The sequence below is a fragment of the Podospora bellae-mahoneyi genome, chromosome 4 (assembly GCF_035222275.1).
Source record: "Podospora bellae-mahoneyi strain CBS 112042 chromosome 4, whole genome shotgun sequence".
In the NCBI taxonomy this organism is placed as follows: domain Eukaryota; kingdom Fungi; phylum Ascomycota; class Sordariomycetes; order Sordariales; family Podosporaceae; genus Podospora; species Podospora bellae-mahoneyi.
This window is the reverse complement of record NC_085883.1, coordinates 2,802,642-2,829,730: the sequence shown is the minus strand read 5'-3', so window position 1 is coordinate 2,829,730 and position 27,089 is coordinate 2,802,642. Positions and strand designations below refer to the sequence as shown.

Sequence of the window (27,089 nt, the reverse complement as noted above, 5' to 3'; positions counted from 1 at the left end):
TCTTGACCATTTTGAGGCCTAAGGATGAGATGAATGAAATGAGGTTCCAAGGGGGATTGTTCCTTTATTTCCCATGTAATTGGCATCAGAATGGCTGCATATATATTTGGTACTTTACCTACTCCAGTTGTTAAGCTAAGGGCGTACCATCAACCCCCCTTCCTCAGTCCTTCGCTCCACATGAAACTCAGTCGTGCCTTCCAAGATGACGGGATGGCCTTCAACGTACCTTCCCATAAAACCTGCTGTGTGGGGTAATAAAGTTCGGCTGTTCAGTCTGAAGCGCATAATTGGGGGGCCAGCAATGAATTGAGACCTTGTCTTTTGAACATGTCATGAATGTTCTTCGACTTGCATCAACCCTCTCTCCCAATGTTTCTCGCGCTCCAAATATCCGGCCATGCCTGCTGCGAAGCCCACGCCACAGCCTAGAAGACCAATACGCAGATTCGAATTGCAGGATGTCCGCTTTAATGGCAGATCAAGCTTCTATAAAGACCCGCAGCTTGTGCTGAAGCCGCAACTCGATCTTGTTCCTCGTAGACCAGTCGACGGCTCGCGACTTCGGATGCCTCTATGGCGAAATTACTTGATGGTCCATGTTAAAGACAGGGCTGAGGAACTGGTCAAGCTCGACCTTGCAGACTTTCGTCCGTCGGAGGAGCCTACAGACAACGGTGCACCAGAGCAATTCATACGCCGCGCCCAACATGAACCTGTTCTTTATGTTCGATATCCTTCCAACACTCAAGATGTAAGTATTGGTGGCATGTCGTATATTCAGATACTGATACTCAGTGCCCCAGGGATCCTCAATACTCAGAGCCACTCTCAAAGTTGCTTCGGACTTTGAGACTGTCTTGAAGGAATTTGATGATTTAGGGATAAATGTCGACTATTATCAAGAGGAATTGCAGCAGGATCAGAGTTATTCTTGGAGCCAGCCTTACAGCCAATCACAAAACGTCTACTACCACCCGACTCCAAACGCCATGTCTCCCCCACTGCCACCACGCAGCTCGCCATACAGCTCATCAAATCACTCACATCCTTACAGCTCAAGCCCACCATATTCAATTGCACCAAATCCACCATATCACTATCCCAACGCAGCACCAGATCAACTCACCTATCAGCGATCTGCAAGTCAACCGGTGGGATATCCTGGTGGTTATCAATCTCAAGGACAGTGGTCGCCTCCAGTGATGCCATCCCCGGCAGCAACAACCATTGGAATCCCTGGAGTACTCGGAGCGGGCATATACAAGGTTAGCAAACTCGGATCATTTTCGTCTTCTCGATCAAGGTCACGGAAAAGCCAACCCTCTCGAGGAGGGCACGGCTCTGCTCCTGGGAAACATCTCGACGATAACCACCAAACAACCCAATCGCCTAGCAGTGGAATATCCAGCCCACATCCTCTTCCGGACTCTTCCTATTCTGTATCCGTGCCCAGGAGGCTTCTCCAGCGAGTGCAGACAATTATTAGTGAATCAGAGAGCCAAGAGACCATTTCGCAAGCGTCGACTCTTACGTCAGACTATGAAGACCCTTCGTCACGACCGTTTGGGGGTTTGAGAATACCAGAGGAGGAAGAAGCTGGAGAGGCATCTAGCCAACAGACCGCGATCACTACGGTGGCATCGACTAGGTCAGCCACGAGTACTGCAATGGTGCCTGCACATCCAAATACCTCAACAGAAATAGTTCCCTATAGGCAAGCACAACAAAAGCATACCCCTCCGGACTCGGGAAGAATCAACATGCAGGCACTGCTGCGCATATCGCAGATACAACAGGAAGGGCTGGTTGATGCGACGAGGTTATGGGAGGATATGATGGAGAAGGGGAGGAATGCGATTGCTGGAGTGGATGATCCGGAAGAGGCATTTAGAGTGTTGTCGGGCTTCCAGGAGGAGTTCATCAGAAGATGGACTAGGGTGGTTGCTTCGACAGTGAGGGAGATGAGGGATGTGGAGAATAGGAGCACAATGTAATTGTAAATGAGTGTGTATCTCGCTCGAATTTCTTGAGTTTCATTTGAGGAGAGACAGCTGGAAAAATCACGGCTGGACACATGAGCAGACAAAAACAAAAGTAACTATTAATATCAACCCTTATTACACCTTACTCTTATCCTCCCTTTCTTTTGTCTCCTCCTGCTCCTTCTTCTTGACAGGCTCATCATTCGGACTAAAACTCAGACTAACACTGTTCACACAGTGACGCTCATCAGTAGGGGTGGGGAAGCCTTCCCCCTTGAAGACGTGGCCGAGGTGGCCGCCGCAGTTGCTGCAGACAATCTCGGTGCGGAGCATGCCGAAAGCGCGGTCCTCGTGGCGGGTGACGGCTCCGGGGATGGAGTCAAAGTAGGCGGGCCAGCCGCAGCCCGAGGAGAACTTGTGCGAGGCCTTGTAGAGGGGGGCGTGGCAGCCGGCGCAGGTGTAGACTCCGGTTGTGGGGTAGTGCTTGTCGAACTTGCCGGAGCCGGGGGGTTCGGTGCCCTTTTCGCGGAGGATGCGGAATTGTTCCTTGTTTAGGACTGCGCGCCACTGGTCTGGTGTTCGTTGGTCTGGGTAGGATGATGATGACGACATGTTGGAGGCGGCGGTTGTTCCGAAGAGGCTGGCGAGGAAGGAGGGGATGACGGGCATGGAGGATCTCAGTGGTGGAGGGCCGGAGCGGAGGGAGCAAGTGTTACGAAGGGGTGCAGAGGTGCGGGTTAGGTGGGAGAGGGTGTAGAATAGACGGGTGAGTGTTGAGCGCATGAGAATTGAGTTTAAAGAATGTGTGAGAGGGGTTGGGGTTATGAGATGCGGTTTATATGGATGGGCTTGGGTGCCTCAGATCGGAAGCTTTAGAAGCTGTGAGTGAGAATCGGTTGGAATACAGCGGGGCTGATCACTGACAAATCGGTGGTTTTTAGGGGCGATGAGACAAAGCCGGTTTGGCTGTGAGTTTGGAATCAACGGGTATTTGGATTTGGAGAGGGTCTAATGTGGCAGTGAGAGTGAACGTTGGAGGGTGCCATTTATCAATATTCTTTGACGGTCATTATTTGGAATCTCGAACTGGTTGCGTCACTGCTCGCCCCTCGGGAGGAGCAGTGTTGTCTGTTTAAGCTTTTTTGAACATACATGGGTAGGTCTACAGTGACTTTCTTGTTGTACAAAATGTCCGCGTCTGTGGCACCTTGTTGAGAATGATTCGAAATTGAATCGCAGGACTACTGAGATCCCATAGAGAGAGTATAAGAGCGGTGATACGGATTTATACTGTCCATGTTGGGTGGTGGAAACTGGGCGAAGCTTGAAGGTGGTGGAGAATATGCGGCTACATAAATATCGTTGTACCCATCTTATAGTGGTCTATTCAAAATCCACTTAGCGGGTTATCAATAAGGGGCGTTGGGCGGCCCCACTTCAGCCGGTAACCTTGTCGCATTGTTTCCAGCGCCATCTGGCTTCAGGCACCTGAAAGGCACGCCCGCGATTTTGAATCTGCCCACGAAATTATCTACCTGTTCTTCGAGATTCTTCGGTTTCCTATTCTACATTGCCAAAACAAAACAGCCCACCATGTCTCGACGGCCGGCAAATCCTGGAGCCGATCGGGCACTCCAAAACCAGCAAACCATCAAGAGCCTTCTGAAATTGGAGGCCAATAAGGTGTGCGCTGACTGCAAGCGCAACAAACGTAGGTTTCCCACCCACCATTTCTCTATGTTTGTCAAGCCATATTGACCCTTAAATCAACAGATCCAAGATGGGCCAGTTGGAATTTGGGCGTCTTCGTATGCATCCGATGCTCTGGCATCCACCGTGGCATGGGTACGCACATCAGCCGTGTCAAGTCTGTCGACCTCGACTCCTGGACCGACGAACAACTACAGAGTGTATTGAACTGGGGAAATGCCCGCGCGAACAAATATTGGGAAGCAAAGTTGGCCCCTGGCCATGTGCCCAGCGAAGCGAAGATCGAGAACTTCATCCGCACCAAATACGAACTGAAGAGATGGGTAATGGACGGACCGATGCCGGACCCTGCTACGTTGGATGCCGATGGCGATGACGATGTTCCCCTGAGCGTGGTCAAGGAGAAGCAAAATATTGAGCGGAGGGAATCGACTCGGAAGAGCTCTATCGGTCAGTCGTCGGCCCCAGGACGTGCCGCCCCACCACAAGAGGACTTGATCGGTGGTGGCCTTGCCTCTGTACCACCACCGAGAGCTAGTACCGCCGGACCAACAGCGTCCAAGGTGCCTCCCAAAGCCAGCCCTGCTCCTCCGAAGGCGACAAACACCAAGGATTCGCTGCTGGGTTTGGATTTCTTGGGCTCGGAAACTGCGGCGCCCCCTCGACCAGCCAGCACGACTGGCACACCAAGCGCTGGAGGCCAATCCCGACCAGACCTCAAGCAGTCGATTCTTTCACTGTACGCAGCCGCGCCACGACCTCAACCACAGGCTCCTCAACAACCAGTATCTCATGCCTCTTCGGGATCATTTAGCGGTCTGGGATCCCCGACAGGGATGTCACAGACCCAGGGTTCTTTTGGTGGGCTCAACGATGCCTTCAGCAACTTGAGCTTTGGAAACACTACTGCTCCCAAGCCCGCCCAAGTCGATGCCTTCTCTAGTCTTGGAAGTTTCAGCTCCCCTCGCCCTGCGGCTCAGACAACCAGCAGCTCTTCGGCCTTCTCTGGTTTGAGCGGCGGCAGCTTCTTCGGCTCCAAGCCAGCCACATCAACTCATCAATCCAAGTCGTCCATCGGCGGGCTTTCTGGGTGGGGCTCCGTCTCCTCCCCCGCGGCTGCTCCTAAACCGGCCGCCGCACCGGCCTCTGCTGCCCTTGGGGACCTCTTCGACTTTTCCTCGCCAGCACCTTCTCAGCCAGCCCCCGCCCCTAAGCCTGCGGTGTCGTCTCCCCCAATGACCTCTTCCTCCGTATTCAATCTCAGCCAGCCAAAGCCCGCCCCAGCTCCCGCCCCCGCGCCAGTAGCCACGTCTAACACCCTTGGCTCTTTTGGCGGCAGCGGCTTCTCTGGTGCTGATGTCTGGGGTGGAAACGCCTGGGCTTCTGACGAGCCCGCCAAGCCAGAGCCCCCAAAGGCGACGACCTCGACCTCGAATGACTTTGGCTGGGGCTCCTTCTCCAGCCAACCCATCGTGCCCAGCGCATCAGGTGGTTTTGCCCCTGCTCCGAAGGTCACTGCGGACGAGGAGTTTGGCGGTTGGACAAGCGGCACCACTTCTACCAGCACATCCAAGCCGGCTGTGCCCGGTGGCGACAGTGACTTGTTCAACAATGTCTGGCAGTGAATGGATTCCAGGGGGCTGGGAAGACTACCCCTGAATCTACATATCCAGCCAGGATAATCCCTATAGCCAACTTTTAATCATGACGTTCGTTTATACACTGGGGCCCTTGCATAGTAATTTTTTTTGGGTGCGACTTGGGAGAAGAGGAGGGCAGACAGATCAAAAAGCGTAGCATCGTGTTTGTAATGTTATTTGCATGTGTAGTTGTAGGGCTGATAGACTGGGTTCAGGATGTGCGAGATATCACAATGTTACTGATGTGCACCACTATTAAAAATGGAACCAAAAAGTGTTGGTTGATATAAATGAGTTTACTGTAACCAACCGCCCCGACCCAAACCCCAAACGCCATGTGCTATGCCCTGCGCTCTCTGTTATCAGGAGCGCGATCCCATAGAAACAAATACAAACGATATAATCTCGAGTGGTATATCCCCGTGTCAACGTCGTCCTGCACTCCTCGCCTTCATCCCGGCTTCACCTTCGATATTATCCCACCCTGCGTCCTCGCCTTTCCTTCCTGGTAAAGCCCAGGGTTTTATTGCCGGTATATGCCCTCATTCGACGAATCTGCTTCCCTCCATCACACCATCTCATCGTATTTGCATGCTCAGAACATCAACCTCCAGAGGTAATACAGCACCAGAAACGCGCCGATCAGTATCCCTGACAGTTTGAGAATGGCGACTTTGTTCCCGCTGGCGGCCATGCGACCTAGTCTGCCGGCTGAGCCCTTGAGTTGGGTGCCCATTGAGGAGAAGGTTTCGGTCTATGAATGGGAGAATGAGTGTTAGTTTGCTTGGTTGTTTGGGTTGTGCTGGGAGGAAGAAAAGGGACATACGCTGGAGTCAATGAGCTCATGGTTGCGGGCGTGATCATAGATGTCGATTGTTACGCCGCGGAGGGCGGAGACTTTGGCGGAGAGCTCGTCGAGGCGGGCGTTGTTTTGACGTTCGCGTTCGTAGGATTCAGACATTTTGACTGAGGGTGTGGATGGGAGGTGTGGTGATGAGGGTGGTGCCTGGGGGCTTTGTTCTTGCGGCTTGTCGGGAGGGGAGAGACAGAATGTTTCACAGTTGGGTCGGTCGTGGGCGCGGGCCAGGGACTCGGGGCAGAATGATCGCGGGGTCTGGGCGGAAGATGGGTTCGTGTTAAAATCTCGCGATAGTGTTGCGCGCAGTGGGTGTCGTCGTGGGTTCGTCTGGAGTTGTGGCAAATGCGTCTACGCAGCATGCATGAACGGGGAGAAAGGGGGCTGAAAGCGCCGGCGCCAGTGACTTGCCAGCCGGAGACGGGATGAAATGTTGGGGTCCCTGCTTGAAGCCGCTTTTCTGTGGGGCCTGGAGCAGGCCACAGTGTGGCGCGTTTCCTTGCGTACTGTCGGCGGCGGCGGGCGGCTGTGGGTGGGGACTGCGCCTATGATGTCAACTACGGACGGGCCAGGTGTTGAATATTTTTGGGACTGAAGAATGTCGTACATGAACGGGACTTTGCACGGGGGTTGTTTTCAGAACATGCTGGTTTCAGAAGAGCTGGGATACTGTAGAGGCTCTCAGTAGAGTATCTACACATGTCAAGATATCAACCTGTTATCTCCGCCGACAAGGGATCCGGAAGCGCATTCCGTCTTCCAAGCCAAAATGGAGGCCGTCGCTCTAGCTTGGCATGTGCGCGAGGGAACAATTGCGGGGAAGCTTCCAGCTGCCACTCAGCAACCACGAGCGGGAGAGAGAGTCGATCACAAGGCAGAGTAACCGGAACATCCACCACATACTCCAAACTGTCACCTTTCATACACAGCCCACTTACTGGACGCGCGGCAATGGCAATTGCTGCTTTGCATTCTTAGAAAGGCCTTCGACATCGTTTATCGCCCTGAAATATCTTTGAGATCCCCTGACAAGGACACGCCTGCTGGGAGCTTTTTTGATAGTTGATCAATCCACCAAGCATTGGCTACTTTTCTGCCTAGACTGCAGCACTCCCCCCGCGCAAGCCGGATTGCCGTAACGAGACCACAAAGCAAAAAAAGCCTCTTCTTTCACCACTTGAAACATTTATTGTTTTCTTCGTCTTCTACCCTTTGGTCATTGAGGATCACCTGCGCCCAACACAGCAGCAGCCATGGGAATCAACAATCCGCTCCCTTCGAGCTTATCCTGTGCGTACTTACATCCCGAGCATCCCGCGACTCAAAGATGATGGCACAATCTCTGCTTCGACAGATAGCTGACACTTTCCTCCTCCCACAGCCGAATGCAAAAAGTGCGGCAAGATCCTCTCCTCGTTCATCGACCCTAGACAAGCCTTTGGACCCGAGAAGGTCATCCCGCCATCTGTCCTCGCCAACGCCAAGGTAAGCAACCAACTGCCATGCCATTGTCGGGCTCCGTCAACTCCCCGGCTAACAATTCTTACACAACAGGGCCTCGCTATCCTTACTGTGATCAAAGCAGGCTTTCTCGGATCCGCCCGTTTCGGCTCCGGCCTCGTCGTCGCCCGCCTCCCCGATGGCTCCTGGAGCGCCCCATCCGCAATCGCAACCGGCGGTGCTGGCTTTGGTGGCCAGATCGGCTTCGAGCTGACAGATTTCGTCTTTATTCTTAATGACGCCAGCGCTGTCAAGACCTTCTCTCAGGCTGGCTCCCTCACACTCGGCGGCAATGTGTCAATAGCTGCTGGTCCTGTAGGCAGGAACGCAGAAGCTGCCGGCGCTGCCTCGCTGAGAAGTGTGGCCGGTATCTTCAGCTACTCCAAGACAAAGGGATTATTCGCCGGTGTCTCCCTCGAAGGCTCAGCCATTATCGAGCGCAAGGACGCCAATGCTAAGCTCTACGGCCGACAGATCTCGGCGAGGGAACTCCTGTCTGGAGCCGAGCGCCCACCGTCGCAGGCTTATCCCCTGATGAGCATCCTCAACACTCGAGTTTTCAACGGTATGGCGGCCGGTGGATCGATGGACAACAGAATGTACAACGACGTACCGGTGTATGACGACCACGAAGACCCGGTTGTCTGGGGTAACAAGACTGGCCAAGCTTATGGGGAGGGGCAGTCGAGGAACCGGGACAGTGTGCCTGCGGGGAGCAGTGGACAGGGAGATTACTATGCGCCACCCAAGAGATCTTCCACGTGGCAGGATCCGGTTTATGATCAGGAGCCCAGATCGTTTGGGCAGGGGTCGAGGTCGAGCACGTATGCGGATAATTCTTTTGGTGGGGCCACGACAGGGGAGAAGAAGGCTCCGCCTGGACGGCCGGCGGCGCCGAAGCCGAACTACGCGGGTAAGGAAGCTATGTTGAAGAAGAATGAGGCTATTGCGCTGTTTACCTTTGAGGCGGTGGAGCCGGGCGATTTGGGATTCAAGAAGGGGGATGTGATTACTGTCTTGAAGAAGACGGATAATGCTACGGATTGGTGGTAAGGTTTGACATTTGATGAGATGGTTTGGAGGTTGAGGCTGACACGATGATTTAGGACGGGCATGATTGGAACGAAACACGGTATTTTCCCCAGTAATTATGTCAAGATGAAGGAGTGATTAGGGACAATTGTTTAGAGGGAGGTGTGTGCAGTGGCAAGATACCCTTGAGAGGTGAGGATGGGGATGGGGACGCGTTTCGGTTCGTTTCAACGTTTGGGAATCCTCGCTCAACGATGACCTTTTTTTTCTTTCCTTGTGCATGGTAGCATTTGAGTTGAATTTTGGTTGTGGCGTTGGTGGGAAATGGGACTACAAATGGATTTTCTGGTGGTGTTTGATGGTTCTCTTCTTTGTTGGTTTTCGTGTTTGTTTTTTTGACGGAGGGTTGGATGCATACGTTTTTGTGTTGTGTGGCTTGAAGTCGAAGGAGATCGTTGACGGAGATGAGGAGAGGGTTGCGATGAAGCACATCTGACGTGGGGAGATCGAGGAGATGGAGACAGATTGGTGATGATGTACGCAGTTTGTGTAGTGCTTCTGGGTAGGTAGGATGAAGTAGTGAACTTTGAGATTTGCAACAAGGGTGGTTGAGGTCTGAGTTAGGTGTGGTGTGATGTGGTGAGTGGTGGGAGAGGGTGATGATGGCAGTGGTGATGGCTAACGATGGCAGGTGATGTTGAGTGTGGATGTGGTGAGGGAAATCAGAGTGAAGATGGATGATGGTGATCGTGATGGTGGACGACGACGAGGCTTGATGATGGTAAGATTGGACGACGATGGCAGCTGTTGATGGTGGCAGTGGGTAATGATGCTGCTCAACCTACTCATGGAAGAGATGGGACACCGGAGGAGGGGTTTTAGGCGTCGGGTTTGCACCAAATCAAGGCAGCACCACAACGACTGTATCGTTGCGTACGGCACAACCTTTCGAGACGGCCTGGGCTCCTCAAGGAGGTTCGCTAGTCGGAAACCAAGGTCGCAGGTTCGAGTCACGTTCTTGTTCTGCGATCTTGGGACCGCAGCCTCGCCCGGCCTCGTCGCCCCCTTCATGGGGGTGCGGCAGTGATTGAAGAACCTATGCTCAGCGAGGTCCCCGGTTGGGGTGCAGTTCATTGATCCTGGCTTGTTGTTATTGTTATTGTTATTGTTGTTGTGATATGATGGATGGCATGGAGAGTGGGTATGGAGAGTGGGTATGGACAGAGGGTATGGATACTGGGCATAGGCGAAAATCTTTTTCCTCGCGTGGATGGAGAGACGATGGGTGTGGATGGAGATGGGAGCTGGGAATGATGAGTTTGAGTGAAGGTGAGATTTTGTTGCTTGAGTTGTGCTGTTTCCTTTCCGGGTTTGGATGTTTGATGATGGTGGTGATGGTGGTAATGGTGCGGATGTAGCTGACTCTCGCTGGTAGGTAGCTGTCTCTTACTAGTAGGGCAGATAGACATGTCCATCCGGTTGTGTATGTTGACACAGCAGTCGCGAGGGTTGGTCGCTATAGTAGCAGGAGCAACTTAACGTCACCACCTGGCAAGCAGCAACGTCGAAGAGCAACTGACGGGGGTTTACAGGTATTCTTTCCGCACCAGGAGATATCAAATTCAGACACAACTGAAATGGCCATGTGTTGTAATGTGCAATGCGCAACATAGCCAGCATAGCGCTCTCACCCGTCGCGACGGTTTGATTCCCACCTGGGTAAATGGGCTTTGCATGGGTGTGCAGATTGCACTCGGTGCTTTCTTGGGGTCGGCTTAAAGGGTTGACTTAGTCGCCAATTCGACGCTCGACGTTCTCCTTCTCCTTCTCTTTCGATATCAACAATTCAGCAAATATGTCGCCATGAGCAGGCAGGCTGGTCCCCGGTGGGTGGAGTTCCGTGCTGGAAGATCCTCTCTGAGGCGGGTTATTGTGTCTTCTTTTTTTCTTCCTCCATCTCGCATTGAAATGCAAGGTGCAGCTGTAATTCTTAACCTTCTTTTTAAGAAGGTTGTTTATTCTTAAGATCTCTATTCAAGAGGGCGCTTGTGAATTTGTTGATGCTTATATTCTAGATACCATCGTCAAGGTTGGGATGTCTCTCTGGGCAAAGAGGCCGCGAATTGGTAGCTAAAATACATACGGTCACCTATTTTTATTTTATTCTTCGACATTTTTTTTCACCCTTGATTCTCATCAATTAGACTTAGAAAATGGGCAACGGGAACAGAAACATCACTTAACCAACTATAAGATTTTCGACTATCACTGCCTTTATTTTGGGAGTGCTTGCATCGAAGTTCCTTCTTCCAGTCGTGCCCTCATTTTTCCTTTGGTAAACTCTTGATGTTGACAACCGGTATTGTTTGCGCATTGAGGTACGACTCCCTTTTTCGCATGACGTCGTCATCGACGTTTCGGCCAAACTGACAGTATATTCCTGCTTTCCTTTCCCATTCTTTTCGATATACTCGTACTTCTTGTTTCCAGTCGACAAGGAAACGCTGCCTTTTTGTCTTGGCTTCTTGAATTTACCATTAGGAAGCGCCATGAGAAGGATGATCTTGTGCTGTCTCAACTGTCTAAACCATTCGGGCAGACGTTCGTCTGTAATGCTTGTGAGGGCTGGAAGTCTGCTTCTCAATGTTTTCCTTAGACAGATGTTACGTGCGTGCCGTGGAATGCCCTCATAATCGCAGCGTCAGCCTTTCATTTTGTGTCTTCGAGCCATAATAAACAACTGCCCATTGTTTTATCAGGAATTATGAGAGCAATCGGAGTCATCACATGTAATTGAGCCAGTTGATTTCTGTTTTATCCTCCACTTTCTTGTCCCTCAGGCGATGAATGGAGGGTTAGGGTTTCTAAGCGCCTCCCCTATTCCATGGTGGAATCACGCTCATCATGCCGTCGACCAATCGTTTCTCCAAATTTAACTTCACTTCGATTTGAGGTGCAAACCCGCAACCACACCAGTCATCACTGCCTGACCGATGCATCTCAAGTTCTACCTTTGCTTTGCCTCTGCGGCCTCGTATTTCCCACGCATAATGGTCGCGACCGCAAGCGACCCAGGTCGGTTTTCGGTCTGCCTTCATTGCGACCGACGAGGGGCACAAAAACACCAAACAACACGAATTGGTCAAGCATCACGAGAGGTTCAATAACGACAGACTGATAGGTCGCCACCCTTGGTAGGGCTACCAACTGAAAGATTGTTCAGATCCCTATCACAACCTTTCGAAGATGAGATGGTCAATTGAGCACTTTGATTGGCGCATTATGGGCACAGAAGTTGTTAAGGTGACGCACTAATTCCGGTACCTTGCAGCTACGGCGCGATCTCATGGAGATAATTTCCCTTTGGAGAAGATTCTATCTTATACAAGGCTTGAGGACAGCTTCTCTGGCTGCTTATTTGCCCGGTGAGGATAAAGGTGATGGCCGGCCGGGCGGCCCGGAGAGATCGATCAAGGCGTTTTTCTGGTGATTACCTGGGATGGTGGCCACTGATATATGGGTGATGCCACTCATGTTTGATGGCCTTGGCCTTTTCTTTGCGAGTTCTTGTCAAACTTGTGGGTTCGGTGGCGTGTAGTGTGCTGCTCACCGTCCGCTCAAGATGGCGGTCCCTTATACACTCCTTTACTTCTTTGCATCTTTCTTCTCGTTTGTTACTTGCATTCCTTTGAAGCCTGGTGTTAGCTTTCAATCACAGTCCTCGCTACCGGTACTAAATTTACCATATGGATCGTATAGAGCCTCAAGTTATCGGTCATCAAGCGATTTGTAAGTTCTTGCGTCTTGGAGATTGAATCGTCTCACAAGCTAACGACATCATAGGTACATCTTCAAGAACATCAGATATGCGGCCCCACCTGTCGGTGAGCTGAGATGGGCCAAACCAGCGCCCCCAGCACAGAATAGCACTCATCAGGATGGCAGTTATGGGCCAAGATGCATTCAGTCGGCTCCGAATGGTATCAATGTGGTCGGACCAGGCAACAAGGCGCCTGTCGGAGCTGTCATAAACCAGTTGTAGGTGCTGTTCTTGATGGGAAACCCCAAATGGTTTCTGGTATCTGACTCCTCTTCAGCCTTGGTGGAATCCCATTGCCACTCTTCTCAGGTGGAAGCGAAGATTGTCTATTCCTCGATGTTTATGTGCCTGGAAAGGCGCTCAAAAACCCGACCATCAAGTTACCCGTCGTTGTATGGATCTACGGAGGTGGCTTTCTCTTTGGCAGCAAGGACACGATGACGCCCGACTTACCGTTCTACGATGGAGGAGGGATGATTGGGCAGTCAAATAACAACATGATCTTTGTCGCCATCAACTACCGCGTCGGTGCCTTCGGATTCTTGGCAGGGAAATCCATGGAAAGAGACGGGCTCCCAAACGCTGGATTGCACGATCAAAGGGCTGCTTTGCAGTGGGTGAGGGATCATATTCACTTGGTTGGTGGTGATCCTACTCAAGTCACTGCAATGGGCGAATCGGCGGGTGCGTCGTCGATATTTCACCACATTGTCGCGGAAGGGGGTCGCCTTGATCCTCTCTTCTCAAGGGCAATTCTGCAATCTCCAGCCTTCCAGCCGATATGGGACCGTGCTGGCAAAGTTGAAGATACATTTCAGGATTTTGCAACACTCGCTGGATGTCAAGGCAAAGGGCTGGCCTGTCTGCGAGCTGCTGACCCGACGGCGTTGATCAAGGCAAATAACGCGCTGAACTTGAAGCAGGCACCGGGTACCTTTGCAATTGGCCCAACACCGGATGGCAAATTTATTCGCCAGCTGCCAGTGCTGGAGCTCGCCCTGGGAAAGTTTTGGAAACTCGATTCCTTGATCCTGTCCCATGTCACGGACGAGGCAAGTTTGTTTGTGGGCGGTTCCATTCAGACAGATGCGCAGTTCTCAGGCTTTTTGGGCCAGCTGTTTCCCAACGATACTCTGACGGCAGGTGTGAACGACAAGATTGAAGAAGCATACCCTCCTGTCAAAGGGACGAAGAAGTCAAAGTATGCCACACAGACAGCTAGGATGACGGAGTTTACAAGAGATAGTTGCTTTACGTGCCACATTAGGCGTAAGTCCAGGCGTTCCCGTTGCTTCTTAAGCCATGGTTACTAACGTCCACTCTATCTCTACAGATCTGACAGAGTCCTTCGGCGATAGCAAAGTCTGGAACATGCAATACAGCGTCTTCCCTGGCCAGCACGCCACCGACCTGATACCCACCTTCTTCAGCACAGCCTACACATCCGACACCTTCCTCGACGACCTGGCCATGTTCTTTGTACCTGTCCTCGGCACCTTGGTGGCAGGCATCAGCACAGCGATGCAGAGTTATTTTGCGTCGTACATCACCACAGGGAATCCAAACATGAACAGAAAGATACTGAATCTTCCACCGGCTATACGTTGGAACCATCCTGTCAGCGGACGAGGCGAGCAAATCTCGGGCGTGCTGGATGTGGGTGGCTGGGGGATAACGACTGTCAGTGACGATAAGAATCAGAAAACGCCTTGTGATTTTTGGAGAGGATTTGCGGCGGCTGTGACGGCTTTGGGGGGGTACTCTCCTCCTGGGGAGGTTGTGCCGCAGAACCTTGTGAGGGCGGAGGGCGATGTGAGCCGGAACTATGTTGGTGGCAATGCTGGTGAATGAATTCATAAGGGCAAAGCAAACTACAAACAGGTATTGGAAATTCATGGGCAAAAGTCGGTACTGGGAATCAGGGCTGATATGGTACTTGGAATCAGGGCTAATATGACGGATCAGACGGTGATAGGTTTACAGGGCTGACGGTCATATCACCCTACAGATCAGTGTTCTCGATGCTATCTTCCGCATTGAAACGAAATAATGGCCCCTCATCGTTCCACCTGGCCATCCGCCTGAGCTCAACCTGCAGAGGAAGACCGAGCGGACCGAAACGGATAGAGATGGATCGGGGTGGCGCATGTTTCCAAACCATCACGGGATATTTTGTCGAATGCCCTGCACATCCTGATTGACTGGGCCTGATTGCGGATGTGAAGAAAGGCTTCTTTCCCAGTCCATTTCTCGGTCTGGTAGGCATTTTGACTTGAGGTTGTTACCAGGAGTCCAATCAGTTCAAGCCACACTAGACAGCGGCATGGCAGTTACATGGTCACAATAGGTAATGTAGTTTGTTGAAACGATTTCAGTATTCTATCCTGAAACGCCCTGGCTTGCTTCCTAGATGCGGCCATGGTGCTCGACTTTGGAACTCACTCCTCTATCTACGATTGGATTAAGTAGTCGACCCTCTTGAGCTCGGTGAAGAACAGAGGTGTCACTTCAACCACACAAAGAGTTGGAATTTGACCCACAAAATTTGCCATTCGGACTAGAGGCCCCTCTGGTGAGGTTTTTTCGAGCGAACATGTTTGTTGTTATTTCATTCTGAGGAGGGTGTCGTTGGATAGATATCACGGGACTCCCGGGCATGGAAACTGGGAAATTAACAGGCCATGAGATGCGACGCACGATAATGACAGGGCGGTTTGACGGTACTTAAGGTGGCCAGGCGTCCCCTCAGACTGATTTCTGGCAACCAATCACGGAATCTTCACACAACACAGAAAAGACGGATCACCGCTACCGACCGAAGGTTTCCGGTCTCGATGAGGAGACAACGCCGAACGGACCACCACGATGCATCGTCCCGAACCGCAGCGGTTGGCGCGATCACCAACTGTCAAGTGAAGTACTTCCGGTCGATAGGCTGACACGGGCCAATGACTTTTGCCATGGGCTGTAGTGGTGGTGTGAAGTTACTTCGTGTCGTCGTCATCAAAAATTCAATATTTGATTGGCCGATGCCCACGCCGGTTCGGCGCCTGCGCTTAGACGCGCATATTTCACCACTACATCCATCCTCAATGGCATTTTCAGCAAGCCACAGCAAGCTTTAGTGGGATTCTCTTTCCTTAATTTGTCTGTGTAAATGTTGGGCTTTGCGAGAACTCCCCCATCACACACATTTTTGTGCAACACGATATCTGATTTGCATATTTCACCTTGTCAGGTGATGACGAGTCCTTACGGCCGCTTTCGAGTAACCACCGCCGCCACCTCATCAAACCAAACGACCGTTGATGCCGTGGTGACCCAACGTCCCTGTGGGGAATGGAGAGATGCACTGCCACCACCGGAAAGGTGATGTCATGCTTCCGGCGACGCCTCCGGATTCCCGGAGTCTTTTGGAGCCCACTGCCCAATCTTATTGGCTCGCTTCTAGCAAGTCATCACAAATATGTGGTATGATGCAATGTAGCTTTTCTCTTGATGAAAGAAATGTGGCTCTTCGGAGAAGGGTGATATCTCGCGGAGAGGAAGGCGACCAAGCAACCACTGCCAACCCGGAAACCCCGGGGCTCAAGCTACATTTGTGAGGTCAAGTTAAGATCACACAGGATGATGAATAGAAAATGTATGATTGGATAGTCCAATGCAGACCGGCTAGGGGCATCAACATTATTCATCGCTGTTAGCCCGTTATACCTGCAGCGTGCCTGAGGCAGCTTAAGTACATACACACATGCTGCCACTCAAAACGGCATATGCAGACCCCGGACACCAAACAACTACACCTCTCACGAGCGACAACCGCGCAGTTGCGACCCTGCATCTGTCAGACGGCGTCGTATCACTCCATCTGATGTCAAGGCCGTCCCAACTGATCAGGACCGAGGAGCAGGATCATGCCATATCAGACGACAAAAAGAAACTTACAAACAGGCAGCCAGGCTCACCAACCGCCGAAACAATCACTGCGCCACTCTCAGCGCTTCGGGCCGAACGTCATGTGGCTTGCTTGCCCACCCTAGCAAATTCCAAACGTCTCCCCCCAGTCCATCAGTTGGGGGCCTAGGCATTCTCTACCCCCTACTCGGCTCCGATCTTGCCGCTAGGTGGGTCCGGATGAAGTCCGTGCAGATCCGGAGTTTGGGGTCTGAGAGCTCGGGTTACCAATCATTCGCACGGCGTGCGTGTACCCCACTTGCCAAAACTGGGTAGGTACAGCTTACCTCAGCACCGTATTGACCACACACGACCACTGAGCCTCTTTGCTGCATTTACCAAGCCGGCAGACTGTGTTTGTTGGCTCCCTCCTTTTTCTTTTTTTCCCCTCCAGGACTCGACCTCGGGTGTTTTTCGCTTGTTAGTTTTACACCGACCACACGCACACAGTTGCGGACATTACATACACTAACATGTACACCGAATGCAGAAGATACGAGGCAACCTGTTGTTGCTTTTGATCCTGGAAAGAGAGAAGCCGAAACGTGGCTTCTGTCATGCCTCGGTAAAATAACGCCTGAAGTCCCACGTGCGATGTGTGCAACATGAGAAAATTAATGATCAATGGTCCTTGTTTCGGCATCAACTCTGCTGGTAAGCTGCGATCCTTCCCGCCTTGCCGAGGGGCGCGCACTTTGATACACACTCCACACGTGTGGGAGCAGGGAGATGGGACCGGGCGGTGCAAAATTTTGGTTCGGGTGCTACAAGGTCTTTGCAGGTTGGTAGACGGTACTTTGTGGGAGGAGATAAGAGGCAGGGGTTGATGAGGCGGTAAGCGGTAGTGTGCCGTGGTTTTTAGGTGGGTTTCGTAAATTAAACCCCGGTATTCTGGGAGTCTGCTGGGGGGTCTACCATAGTAATGTTAGTGCCGCTGGATGCTGTGTGGTCACGGAATTTTGGTCTGCGCGTCGACTGGGTTGTTGGTCAGGGTCTGGGATCGGTGGACGTAGAGTTGGTTGGCTCCGGGCAACAGATGCCATGCAACTTCTATGGAGGCGGTGTCACGACTTGCAACAACAGTCATTTGTCTTGGTTTTTTTTTTTTTTTTTATTCTCGTTGCGTACAACGATTCTGCTATTTCTAGCTAAATAAGAGAAAGAAATCCTCCAAAATTCCAAATAAAGCCAAAACCTCGACTAGTAAAACTGGCAAGAGCGACAATAGTAATAGCTTGACATCAGTGGGATCTTCTTCACCGTATAATAAAGTGTCGGGAGGTAGTCGTGTTGGGGAGGTCGAATGATACAGGTGTTAGAAGGGTTGGTTTAAGAAACGTTAAACGGGGTTAACGTGCGTGTAATAGCACGATAGGAATTGTAAATCAGAACACGCAGAAGTCCGCCCTAAAATCAATCTCCTTATATATCCCCCGCGTCGTAAAAAGCACTGACTTGATGAAATCCCGAAGCCAAAAGAGCGCCTGTGGATGCCCCCGCTGATTTAGAGAGAAAATCTGGAAGAGATTGATGTCAGTGTGGAATGAATGATAGAGGGGCAAAACCAACGAAACATACCAGTTCCAATCACAGCGACCGTAATCTTGTTGCTCCCTGTTCAATATCTCAAGCTGCTGCTGCTCCCAAAGAGCATAGTCGTATTGCCTTTGCTGTTCAAAACCCTCGGGGTCGAAGTTGTACTGCTGGTAGTCGAAAGCGTTACCCAAGAGCTGAGCGCAGCTGGCCTCGCCGATAATGAGATCAAATCTCCGGGGCTGGCCGAGGGTGTCGAACACTTCAATCCCAAGGGGTTCGTCAAGGACATGGAATTGAACAAATTTCCAATCGAACGGGGAAGTTGGCTGTTGCACGTAAAGATCGACCCATCCAACAGGTTTGAAGACACCTCCCCGTGGGTTCAGAGTTCTGCCAAGGTCCGGAGTGTAATAGTTCCATCCGAGAGCCACTAGCATGTCCTTAGAGATGTAGTTGACTCGATGGTGTTCTGAATACCACGTTTGCAAGGTGACGCCCACTGTACCCTCATGATTAGGAAGAACTTTAGCACCCATGATGCATTCTCGGCGTTGATTCACACGAAGCACTGTGGCGTTGACCCGGCGGAGGGCGGTGTTGAATGCAGGTTGTACGTCGCTCATGATGTCGTTGATGCTCCTCAAGGATGACAGGACTTAGTTCTTTCTGGACATCCATCAGTAAATATCTGAGTGTTTGTTGAGGGGAGAATTACCCGTGCCAAAGTAGAACCCCTTCGACTATGGCCGAACCGCCCAAAGCAACGGTGCGGGCTATAGAGAAAGAAATAGCACAAGTTCGTGTGCTTCTATCCGAGGTCTTTTCTGTGGGTCGGTCTCTTTCTTTTAACTCCAGAGTCTTAGTTGAGGGGGCACAGAGTGATCGTGGCTGGGGGGGAGAGGCAGTCTGATAGAAATATCGGGAGGGGAACGGCCTAATGTACAATATCATGGAAGCCTTCCAATCATAACGGCCGTTCAAAAAGAGTAGGATAAGTGTTTAAGTGGGATGTAATTACCAAGAGAGTCCAAGTCCCAAACAAGCAAATGGCATTGCCAAGGGGAACAGCGCATCTAGTGAACCAATGTCAAGATTGAATCCGAGGTACCTTCCAGACTCAAAAGCCAACCTACCCACACCCTTCAGTCCATGTCCCACAGCATATAAAAGGGAAATCGAGGCGACTTCACCTCAGATGTAATCAATAATGGAAAAATATTTATGAAGGGTAGGCTGAATCCTGCACTCGGTGTATTCATGAGCAAAGGCCCTGTGTAAAATGGGCGCTGTTTACAGCCCAGGAAGCTCCAGGTCTCCAATCAGCAACCTGTACCCTAAATCGCAGCAAGTTACAACAGGGAATTCCATCTCCACAACCATCATGACCAAGCCAGACACAGCCCGCTTGATGGAAATGTACATGAGCCAGCCCCTCAATATGTATTGTCGATTTCATCCACTTCGATGGACCGCGAGTGAGACTTCCAGTCGTGGTATGAACCGCATCGCATCGAGGAGCATGATCGTGACGGTAGCTGGCACCGGACTCATGTGCGGGGTTACTCGAAAGCGCAGTCGGTGTGAGGGGAGGCGAACCTGCCAAGGCCAGAAAGACGGGATTGGAATTGTCGGAGTATGGTAGGTCGGTGTTTGTGAGTGTCGGGCTAGTTCGGGACGAGAACTGCGGACATTCGAAGGAACTGGTCATTCAATCGTGCCTTAAAACAGATTCAGGCCTGCAGGGCTGCAAAGAGAGAGAGAAGTGCGCGACCTACCTTCGGTGTGAACGGGGCAGGTGCTGCGGTTATGAACTTCCAAATTGACCCTGCGAGAGGATGGCAGGCGCTTATTTCACCAAATTTCAGCCTTCATGATTGGACAGCGACGGAGCTGAAAAGTACTGATGTAATAAATAGGCGTTTATGCAACCCCCTTTTGGGCAAGATCAATGTGTTACCGGTTGGAGCAATCTGTTATCGATTGGGGATGAGTTCAGCTTCCTTTTGGCATTTCAATCTTCACTGTTTGATAACATGATTCTCATCCAGTGCCCGATGCATGTGCTGTGGCGAGGATCTGAGCCAACATACCTCATTGTAGCCTCTTGCAAGCATGTTGATAGCACATTTGCTAAACCGAACCACTCAGGCACATTGAGGCTCTACGAGGATGGAATCAGTTGGCTTGGAATATGGATCAGAAATGGGCTCTGATAATGGTCGACCAGTTTCTAGCCACGACTCGTCCCGTGAGATCATGAGTGTACGCCTTTTTGATGCATCCTTCTCGGTGAGCTTTTACTCTATTTCTGGTGCTGAACCCAGACGTATATAACGATGTCTAGAATGATACTTTCACGGCATACAAGACTTTCAACGGCAGCTCCCACCCTTGCCTTCCCACCTAATTCTTCAACAATGTCTTCCGATCAACAGGCTGTGACAATCAAGGTAGAGGAACCCCAAGACAGAGCAAGTTGCCACCGGTCCGCAGTAACGAGAGATCTCAAGCTAACATTGGGGCAGTTGTCGAGGATATATCTTCATTCTGTGACAGTTCCGGGAATTCCAGCAGCATGTCAACAATTTGACAAGCCTTGTAGCTTTCTTTACACCAGTGGAACCTCCAACCAACAGAACGAGATCCCAATCACGCTGTTACGTTCTATACTTTCAGATCACCTTCCTGCAAAAGCCAGCAACGTCACTTTACAGTGGCGTCTTACCGCCAGCACTGAGGGTTCATATCCCGTGATCACCACACGCCATAAGATCACCGACACCACATCTACGGTCGATGCACAGAACTATACCATCGTCTTTGCCGAACGGTTAGACAGACTTCAAAAGATAGCGAGTAACCACCAAAGGTTACGCAAATCCCAGCAAGACTCTCGAGCTCAGCTGAAGACATCCTATCTTTCTCCGCCTCTTTTGACAGGAGCAGGTAAAATTTCCCCGAATCAATACTGCGGCATAAGCAAAAGAAGACGGAGAAGACAGCTCGACTACACACAACAACCGTGCCCGACCTTCCTAAGCGAACTTCGACGGCGTGCTGAGCAGCATAGTAAGGCGACGGGTGAGGTGAACTGTCTTCTTCGGGTTATGCAGGTGCAACAATACATTATGTCCGGGAAGAGCAGCTTGAGTACCTGCCATAAATGACATATGTATGGACTCTCGGTCTATTTCACCGTCGGACAACAGTGTTTGTTCTGAGTGATAGCACCGGTTTCACTTGAGTTATAATGTTTCTGATGCGGTGTTTCGGGGGTTGGTAGACAAATGATTCATGTCCTGTCGAGTATGTATGATGTTTTTTTAGACTTTCTCACATTTCCTTTTACTTGGGGATGGTTATAGGTCACTGTTAGAATATCATGAATCCCGAGCATATTTTTACTTCCTCTGCACATTGCGTTACACGCCATCAGCAGTCCATGTACTAGAAGGTGTGAGGTAGAAGCCCCTGAACATACCATATACTTAGTATTGTGGGAATAGGGCCTCGATACTGTAACCCACAGAACCTAACATAGTTGTCGGCCCCGAGTGGTTCTGTGTATAGGTAGATTATAGGTGCTAAGCCCTAACCCTGACTACCCCTGCTCTCTGGCGACTACTTACACAGAGCTTCAAGATTGTGATACTTTATAAGCCTATGATTGAGTGTCTAGACTGTCAGTCTGGGATCTAGGCTACTTGAATAAAATCGAACAACGTAACGTATGTCCAGAGCGGCCCTATTGGAGAGCCAAAGAGCTTTCCAAGCGAACCCTGGGTGGGTGCTAGTTTAGCACAAAAACTGCAAGGAGATTTGGTTATAAAGATCATCACAATCCTCCTGCCCCTTCCCGCCCCTTCCCACAGCTTCCAGAACATGCCAAATCCACACCCCACCCACTCAAAAAGCCTTTTCCTCACGACCAACCCTGAAACTGACGTTCTTCAAGCAGCCACCAAGTGTCCATGTCCAACTAATGCAAACATGACATGATGTGGATCTGCGACGTCGAAATAAGCAAACACTAGCCCATCCCTGACATCCGTCTATCCGCAGTTCTCCCGGGCCTGGGCCCACACACACGATGAAACACGAACCCAGCCAGCTGGTAACTGCCGGTCAGACACGAATCATGAGATAATATTTCCAAATGAAAACGGGGTTCGATGATGGGCCAACCAGGTGTCAGACAACCAACCGACATCTCACCGGTTACTCCTGTGCAGTTCTTGCATCAGTCTGACCTGGTAGCCAATGTCTTCACTCCATTACCCTGGCTGCTTCACGCTCACTGGCTGTCCTCGCCGAGTCGCCGTCCACAAATGAAGTTATGAACCACAGCAGCGGTCAGCTGATGTGGGCACCCATCTCTGCCGGGGCCACAAGGATATCCCTACCAATCGACACGACGTTAGCGTTGCATGAACCTCCTTCAAAAGCTTGTTTTGACTACACACCATGTATTCAGTTCTGGGTCATTCATGGCGCCTTCCATGCTACCCACGCTCTCATCAGCGGCGACGACGACGGGCATCTGCTGGATTTGCTGCCTCTGGATCCACTCATCGACATTACTGCGATTGCCACACTCTTGACCGCCACCGCCGCTGTTAGGCAGCTCCTGGTCACCCTGGCCTTGAGCATACTGTGCATCAGTATCAGCAGCTAACGCGAGCCGCGGTTGGGGAAGCATAGCTATCCGAGCCTGGTACCACTGGATAAACGGCAGTCCCAGGATCACACTGATCCCCAGCTCTCGACCCAGGTTGCTACTCACGACAGGGAACCTCATGAGCTCAAACCTCAACGAAAGTTGCTGGATCTCAAACACGGCGACAACAGTCCGGCTGCTGGACATGGGCCCTAGCGGGGATATAAACGTAGTTATGCGGGTTTCGTCCGCGGTCATCTCGCGCGACGGATACTCGCCTGGCTGACCGCCCAGAATGTGGGCGGTGTCGTCCAGCATATAGGAGTTTCGGAACCTGGGGCTGATGAGACACCCCGGTAGTCTGACAACGTCATAATTCGGGGTCTCTGTGATCAACCCAATTTCTGTCATGAACTCGCCCGGGACGAGAAAATTATTTGGAAAGTGGCGAACTCTCCGTCGGCGAGCCCAGGGGGGATCGCGAGGCTGCATTGTTGCTGGGCTTTATCCCGAGGTTTGGTTTTACGGATGTCGAGCAGCCCGAGCAGCGGTTCTGCAGATTTGGTTTGTGGTAGGGTAAATGACCTTCTCCGGGTGGAAAGCTAGCAAGCTGTGGCTGCAGCTTGAGGCGTCTCTGGGGCCTGGATTTGGGCCGTGTGCGAAAAGTGTTGTCGGTGGAGTCGCACCGTGACGCCTAACAGGGCCGCTGATCAGGATGGGAGTGTCTATCAAGGCATATGCATTAGTATCCGGAGAAGTCTTGGAGATGTCATGTTGTTGCTAACTTTGTGATTTTCCCTTCTAGACAGTCCCGCTGCTCCCGCACACGACACTTCCTCTGCCTAACCCCGCCGCTCTCGATACCAAACTCCCAGCCAACTCGAGATGCTTGAACTGGTATAGAATGGCGCAGGTGGGCTAGATGAGATCGAGCAGCTGCGCTTTTCGTCGATGGACTTGCCGGGTATGCACTTTCGGGCACACGCAAGATTGCGGCTCGTTGCGTTGGACGGCAGCTTCTGGAATTCTTCAGGACAAGATCCAAACTGACAAACGCGGAGCTGGAAAGCAGACAAAAGAGTCCTCTTGTTGATTCTGTCAAAGACACTTCTTGCTTAAGCAAATGTGGAGATGGTCTCGTCAGGGCAAGTTGTCGTCGACAAGAGGTGACCAGAAGGCTCGGTGAGCAAATAAGCGGAGAGAGCTCTGGGTCTGATAAGCCGAGAGTTTTTGGCGGGGTTATTTGGCTCCCTTTGATGGGACGAGATGAAAAAGGAGGCGTCGGGTGTTTAATGCTGATAGAATGATATGGGCCGCGGGGCACTTGCAGTCAATACCGGGGGTTTTTATCAGGCAGACTGATGGGAACGAAGAAGCGGATTTCACCGGCCAGACACGACAAAGCTAGCTCGTTGAGAGCATTTTCCAAAGCTTCAGGGACCAGTAGGAAGCCCACAAACATGGTGTTCTGGCCGAGGTTTATGGTGGTTGGTGGGACCTGCATTCAGCTCCCACCACCAGGGTTGATTTTGGAGTTTTGGGTAATTGGAAAACTGACGGGCGACACCAGCCAAGAGAAGAGAGAGTCGTCCCTTTGCAAACCGACCCAAGCCGCATGAGACCGCCAGAGTATTCTACGTAAGCTGTTGCAACAAGCATCTTGGGCGTAAGTAGCATGTCTACGGTTCTAGTGACTGATATCTGGCAATGTATTGCTCCTGTCATCGATGAGGTTAAGCACAATGGACGCCCTGGGCGGGCATTTAACTAGGTACCTTGCCATGTGAGCAGTTCGATGCCTTTCAGTCCCACACCCTGTTTGGCAGGGATGTGTCCGAAGTGTTCCATGATTGGTTGCAGATTGTTTGACCCTCATGCAGCCACCACCAATTTACAATTCCCCTTTTAGAATGTAGGTGGTACTTGTATCGCGCTTGCCGTTCTGATTATACGAGACATATGGTGTCGCATTGCCGCGGAGGAATAATGGCCTTGAAACTGAGCTGCCATGCTACGTACCCACACGGCAAGGACTTGGAGCCTTGCCCCGTGCCAATTTGACTGAGAATAACTCATGTCGGAAGGCTGAGGGCTAAAGCCGAGGGTTGCAACTACAAGTTTTTTCGCCTTCTTGGACGCAGCAGTTTTCTCTCTCTTAAGATCAATAGTTCCCCTCTCCGGGAGTTTCCCGATCATCAGCCTTCTGTTTAGCATCTTTGAAGCATCAATAACTATGGCGCAAACGTCTTCAACCGGTGAAGCGGATACTTTTGTATGTGGTTCTTCCTGAGATATTCGCAGGCTCTTTGGCATGCTAACAATGCGACCTTAACAGGACTCAATCTGCATTACTGGGCTTCACGAACATTCACATGGTGGCCTAGCTTCCGGATCGTTAGAGCACTTCGTGTCTCCTATATCTATCGACCTAGGAGGACCGCACACTATCTCTACTGCTCTGGCATCCAAACTCCTCGAAATCGGCCTCGACGAACTCGACGCCTTGGTAAAGATTAAGAGACACATTGTTCATGTTGACTGGAGATACGAAACTCCAAATCCCAAATTCACAACGAGGCACCTTGTCATCGCAGGATCATCTCCCATGATCGCATTCGCTGGCGGGACACAATGGTTTGAGAACGTTGCCAGAACGTCAGTCTTTCGAGGTGAACAGGAGAGAATGCCTATTCCGGATTATCTACGGGATCCAGCATGGATTACTTCTCTGACCTCACGGAAACCCTCCTTGAATACCGGACCCCAACTTGGAAACCTCAGCGGCTTGCAAAACACATGCCGGCAAGGGCCAAATCGATGGGCCAGAGCTCTTTCTCCCCCAGAACTTCCAGACACCTCTCGGACAGTATCCCCGGACCCAGAAGATGACCAGCTATCCAACTGCTCAGACCCAGCTTCAACTGGGAGCGCATTCTCTGAGGCTACAGCCCCCAGCATCTACACCCCCGCGCCATCTAGGCAGAACTCTTCCAGCCTAGCCGATATCAATGGTGCCTGGATGGACTGCCAGATCCAACAGCAATTCCAAAGCGAGGCCTTCCAACAGCAAAGAAAACAGGCAGAAGCCCTGTATATGCGCACCGGAGATGTCAGTGGGCTCATTGGCGTGATCAAGACAGCGAGCCAGTTCTCACAGAGTGGTTCATCCACTGGAGCTTTGGGGCCATAAAACCACGCCCTCCTAAGTCACTTGACCTATATACCGAATAATACAGATCATTACAAGTGCATCACCTCACCCTGACGTTTTGGCACACGTGAGGTGATGCTATGATTCGGCGGCTTCAACGCAGTTGGACTACGGGGATATTGTCGCAGGGTCATAGGCTTTCTTTAATGCTACAGCTCTATGTACTGTTTCCTTGGTTGCTCTTCTCAGTTTGTAGCCAGTCTTGCGCTTCGTTTCTGGTATACATGTATTATTTGCTTTCTTTTGCTTCAAATTAGGTGCTCTTGAACCATGCAAAGTGCCCTCAGAATCACTAGCATCGAAGCCAAAGAAACCTCCACCATGAGCCACCAATCCCCCCGTCCCTATCGCACGAAATCAACCACGGCTATGATCTCTCTCAAACCCCCTTTTCATCTCCCTAGGTCCATATCTCACCCCGTACAACCGAGCCCTGCATACATGCCGGCGGCCCACTCGTCAATAGATCTCAGCTTTCATGTTATAAACGTCACATTACCGAGATATCCACCTCAAAACCGAGGAATTGACGAATTACCACCCTTCATTCCACGCTGAACGAGCAGCCTTATGGCACAGAGCATCCGGCACAGGCCGAAACATCTTAGCGTACGCCCGATTATGCCCTCCCCCTGATCCACCCCACCAGACCGTTGAATGATCATCCGTTCAAACCGAACTTGGCACGAGAATGGAGACTGCAATCTATCAATGTATCTCTATCCCGTTTGTATCCTCGATCCATTGAACTCATCGAAATGGGCCAAACTTCCAGATGGACTGTAAACCTCACCGAGATAACATTCTTTCCCCAGCTCCCGGGCACAGTCGGATGCAACCGAATCCCTCACAGCATGAGTTCATAAACACGAAAGTCACATCAAGAATATCTCAGGTTCAGCCTCAAGTAAATTACCTAACCTAACCCGCCCCCTCGGTTCCCCTTTTGTGGCGGGAGAAATTCCTGTCAGTATGGACCTTTCGGCACTGTAAGACATTCGCACCTCGGCTTCACAAAATAAAGTGATTATCCTATCAGACCTAGCCGCATGACAATGCGATTTAGGGCAACCAAACAGACCGAACAATCTCGGTGTGTCGTAAGAAGGCTGTGCTCCTCGGGTTTAGACAAGCAGGGGTTAGGGTTTAGTTAGGGCATCCTCAGCGGTGCGGCCCAAGCTCCACGGC

The 27,089-nt window shown here is 51.2% G+C and overlaps 12 protein-coding genes across 12 annotated transcripts; 7 read left to right on the top strand and 5 right to left on the bottom strand.

The window, feature by feature from the left end:
• Window positions 1-18: 18 nt before the first annotated feature.
• On the top strand, window positions 19-3,006 carry QC761_407030 (uncharacterized protein). Its single transcript, XM_062878980.1, has 2 exons — window positions 19-754; window positions 807-3,006. The coding sequence occupies exons 1-2, from the start codon at window positions 401-403 to the stop codon at window positions 1,995-1,997; spliced, it is 1,545 nt and encodes a 514-aa protein (XP_062732551.1). The 5' UTR covers window positions 19-400; the 3' UTR covers window positions 1,998-3,006.
• On the bottom strand, window positions 2,121-2,768 carry QC761_407040 (uncharacterized protein; the record flags this gene model as incomplete). The annotated part of the gene is made up of 1 exon (XM_062878981.1): window positions 2,121-2,768. The coding sequence occupies one exon, from the start codon at window positions 2,766-2,768 to the stop codon at window positions 2,121-2,123; it is 648 nt and encodes a 215-aa protein (XP_062732552.1).
• A 431-nt stretch (window positions 3,007-3,437) lies between the features above and the next one.
• Window positions 3,438-5,631, top strand: AGE2 (ARF GAP with effector function(s)). The gene is made up of 2 exons (XM_062878982.1): window positions 3,438-3,696; window positions 3,759-5,631. The coding sequence occupies exons 1-2, from the start codon at window positions 3,579-3,581 to the stop codon at window positions 5,318-5,320; spliced, it is 1,680 nt and encodes a 559-aa protein (XP_062732550.1). The 5' UTR covers window positions 3,438-3,578; the 3' UTR covers window positions 5,321-5,631.
• On the bottom strand, window positions 5,611-6,863 carry QC761_407060 (uncharacterized protein). The gene is made up of 2 exons (XM_062878983.1): window positions 6,162-6,863; window positions 5,611-6,089 (listed from the first exon to the last, which is right to left on the bottom strand). Exons 1-2 carry the CDS (start codon window positions 6,294-6,296, stop codon window positions 5,931-5,933), a joined length of 294 nt encoding a protein of 97 aa, XP_062732549.1. The 5' UTR covers window positions 6,297-6,863; the 3' UTR covers window positions 5,611-5,930.
• On the top strand, window positions 6,805-10,949 carry QC761_407070 (uncharacterized protein). The gene is given in 5 exon segments (XM_062878984.1): window positions 6,805-7,481; window positions 7,573-7,676; window positions 7,746-9,924; window positions 9,938-10,052; window positions 10,159-10,949. 3 exon segments carry the CDS (start codon window positions 7,445-7,447, stop codon window positions 8,742-8,744), a joined length of 1,140 nt encoding a protein of 379 aa, XP_062732548.1. The 5' UTR covers window positions 6,805-7,444; the 3' UTR covers window positions 8,745-9,924; window positions 9,938-10,052; window positions 10,159-10,949.
• Window positions 10,950-11,300: 351 nt separating this feature from the next.
• Window positions 11,301-14,862, top strand: QC761_407080 (uncharacterized protein). The gene is made up of 5 exons (XM_062878985.1): window positions 11,301-11,390; window positions 11,483-12,512; window positions 12,567-12,761; window positions 12,821-13,812; window positions 13,877-14,862. Exons 2-5 carry the CDS (start codon window positions 12,346-12,348, stop codon window positions 14,392-14,394), a joined length of 1,872 nt encoding a protein of 623 aa, XP_062732547.1. The 5' UTR covers window positions 11,301-11,390; window positions 11,483-12,345; the 3' UTR covers window positions 14,395-14,862.
• A 2,706-nt stretch (window positions 14,863-17,568) lies between these two features.
• Window positions 17,569-19,815, bottom strand: QC761_407086 (uncharacterized protein). Its single transcript, XM_062878986.1, has 3 exons — window positions 18,749-19,815; window positions 18,078-18,699; window positions 17,569-18,014 (listed from the first exon to the last, which is right to left on the bottom strand). The coding sequence occupies exons 2-3, from the start codon at window positions 18,654-18,656 to the stop codon at window positions 17,883-17,885; spliced, it is 711 nt and encodes a 236-aa protein (XP_062732545.1). The 5' UTR covers window positions 18,657-18,699; window positions 18,749-19,815; the 3' UTR covers window positions 17,569-17,882.
• On the top strand, window positions 19,313-19,675 carry QC761_407088 (uncharacterized protein; the record flags this gene model as incomplete). Its single annotated transcript, XM_062878987.1, has 1 exon — window positions 19,313-19,675. The coding sequence occupies one exon, from the start codon at window positions 19,313-19,315 to the stop codon at window positions 19,673-19,675; it is 363 nt and encodes a 120-aa protein (XP_062732546.1).
• A 245-nt stretch (window positions 19,816-20,060) lies between the features above and the next one.
• Window positions 20,061-21,334, top strand: QC761_0069180 (uncharacterized protein). Its single transcript, XM_062872687.1, has 3 exons — window positions 20,061-20,322; window positions 20,402-20,483; window positions 20,559-21,334. The coding sequence occupies exons 1-3, from the start codon at window positions 20,309-20,311 to the stop codon at window positions 21,198-21,200; spliced, it is 738 nt and encodes a 245-aa protein (XP_062732544.1). The 5' UTR covers window positions 20,061-20,308; the 3' UTR covers window positions 21,201-21,334.
• A 345-nt stretch (window positions 21,335-21,679) lies between these two features.
• On the bottom strand, window positions 21,680-23,182 carry QC761_407095 (uncharacterized protein; the record flags this gene model as incomplete). Its single annotated transcript, XM_062878988.1, has 2 exons — window positions 21,680-22,432; window positions 22,497-23,182. 2 exons carry the CDS (start codon window positions 23,180-23,182, stop codon window positions 22,387-22,389), a joined length of 732 nt encoding a protein of 243 aa, XP_062732543.1. The 3' UTR covers window positions 21,680-22,386.
• Window positions 23,183-23,212: 30 nt separating this feature from the next.
• Window positions 23,213-24,152, bottom strand: QC761_0069160 (uncharacterized protein; the record flags this gene model as incomplete). Its single annotated transcript, XM_062872686.1, has 3 exons — window positions 23,213-23,415; window positions 23,519-23,751; window positions 24,028-24,152. 3 exons carry the CDS (start codon window positions 24,150-24,152, stop codon window positions 23,213-23,215), a joined length of 561 nt encoding a protein of 186 aa, XP_062732542.1.
• A 665-nt stretch (window positions 24,153-24,817) lies between these two features.
• Window positions 24,818-26,154, top strand: QC761_407100 (uncharacterized protein). The gene is made up of 2 exons (XM_062878989.1): window positions 24,818-24,962; window positions 25,026-26,154. The coding sequence occupies exons 1-2, from the start codon at window positions 24,924-24,926 to the stop codon at window positions 25,878-25,880; spliced, it is 894 nt and encodes a 297-aa protein (XP_062732541.1). The 5' UTR covers window positions 24,818-24,923; the 3' UTR covers window positions 25,881-26,154.
• The last annotated feature ends 935 nt before the right edge of the window (window positions 26,155-27,089 follow it).

Excerpts from the sequence above, each read along its gene's own strand:
- QC761_407030 (XM_062878980.1), top strand. The coding sequence starts at position 401 with ATGCCTGCTGCGAAGCCCACGCCACAGCCTAGAAGACCAATACGCAGA. Across the intron at positions 755-806 it reads ATCCTTCCAACACTCAAGAT|GGATCCTCAATACTCAGAGC; the intron begins GTAAGTATTGGT and ends TCAGTGCCCCAG.
- AGE2 (XM_062878982.1), top strand. The coding sequence starts at position 3,579 with ATGTCTCGACGGCCGGCAAATCCTGGAGCCGATCGGGCACTCCAAAAC. Across the intron at positions 3,697-3,758 it reads TGACTGCAAGCGCAACAAAC|ATCCAAGATGGGCCAGTTGG; the intron begins GTAGGTTTCCCA and ends TTAAATCAACAG.
- QC761_407060 (XM_062878983.1), bottom strand. The coding sequence starts at position 6,296 with ATGTCTGAATCCTACGAACGCGAACGTCAAAACAACGCCCGCCTCGAC. Across the intron at positions 6,090-6,161 it reads ATGAGCTCATTGACTCCAGC|ACCGAAACCTTCTCCTCAAT; the intron begins GTATGTCCCTTT and ends TCCCATTCATAG.
- QC761_407070 (XM_062878984.1), top strand. The coding sequence starts at position 7,445 with ATGGGAATCAACAATCCGCTCCCTTCGAGCTTATCCT. Across the intron at positions 7,482-7,572 it reads GCTCCCTTCGAGCTTATCCT|CCGAATGCAAAAAGTGCGGC; the intron begins GTGCGTACTTAC and ends CTCCTCCCACAG. Across the intron at positions 7,677-7,745 it reads CTGTCCTCGCCAACGCCAAG|GGCCTCGCTATCCTTACTGT; the intron begins GTAAGCAACCAA and ends CTTACACAACAG.
- QC761_407080 (XM_062878985.1), top strand. The coding sequence starts at position 12,346 with ATGGCGGTCCCTTATACACTCCTTTACTTCTTTGCATCTTTCTTCTCG. Across the intron at positions 12,513-12,566 it reads TATCGGTCATCAAGCGATTT|GTACATCTTCAAGAACATCA; the intron begins GTAAGTTCTTGC and ends ACGACATCATAG. Across the intron at positions 13,813-13,876 it reads CTTTACGTGCCACATTAGGC|ATCTGACAGAGTCCTTCGGC; the intron begins GTAAGTCCAGGC and ends CTATCTCTACAG.
- QC761_407086 (XM_062878986.1), bottom strand. The coding sequence starts at position 18,656 with ATGAGCGACGTACAACCTGCATTCAACACCGCCCTCCGCCGGGTCAAC. Across the intron at positions 18,015-18,077 it reads ACGGTCGCTGTGATTGGAAC|ATTTTCTCTCTAAATCAGCG; the intron begins TGGTATGTTTCG and ends AATCTCTTCCAG.
- QC761_0069180 (XM_062872687.1), top strand. Across the intron at positions 20,484-20,558 it reads AACAGGCTGTGACAATCAAG|TTGTCGAGGATATATCTTCA; the intron begins GTAGAGGAACCC and ends ACATTGGGGCAG.
- QC761_407100 (XM_062878989.1), top strand. The coding sequence starts at position 24,924 with ATGGCGCAAACGTCTTCAACCGGTGAAGCGGATACTTTT. Across the intron at positions 24,963-25,025 it reads CCGGTGAAGCGGATACTTTT|GACTCAATCTGCATTACTGG; the intron begins GTATGTGGTTCT and ends CGACCTTAACAG.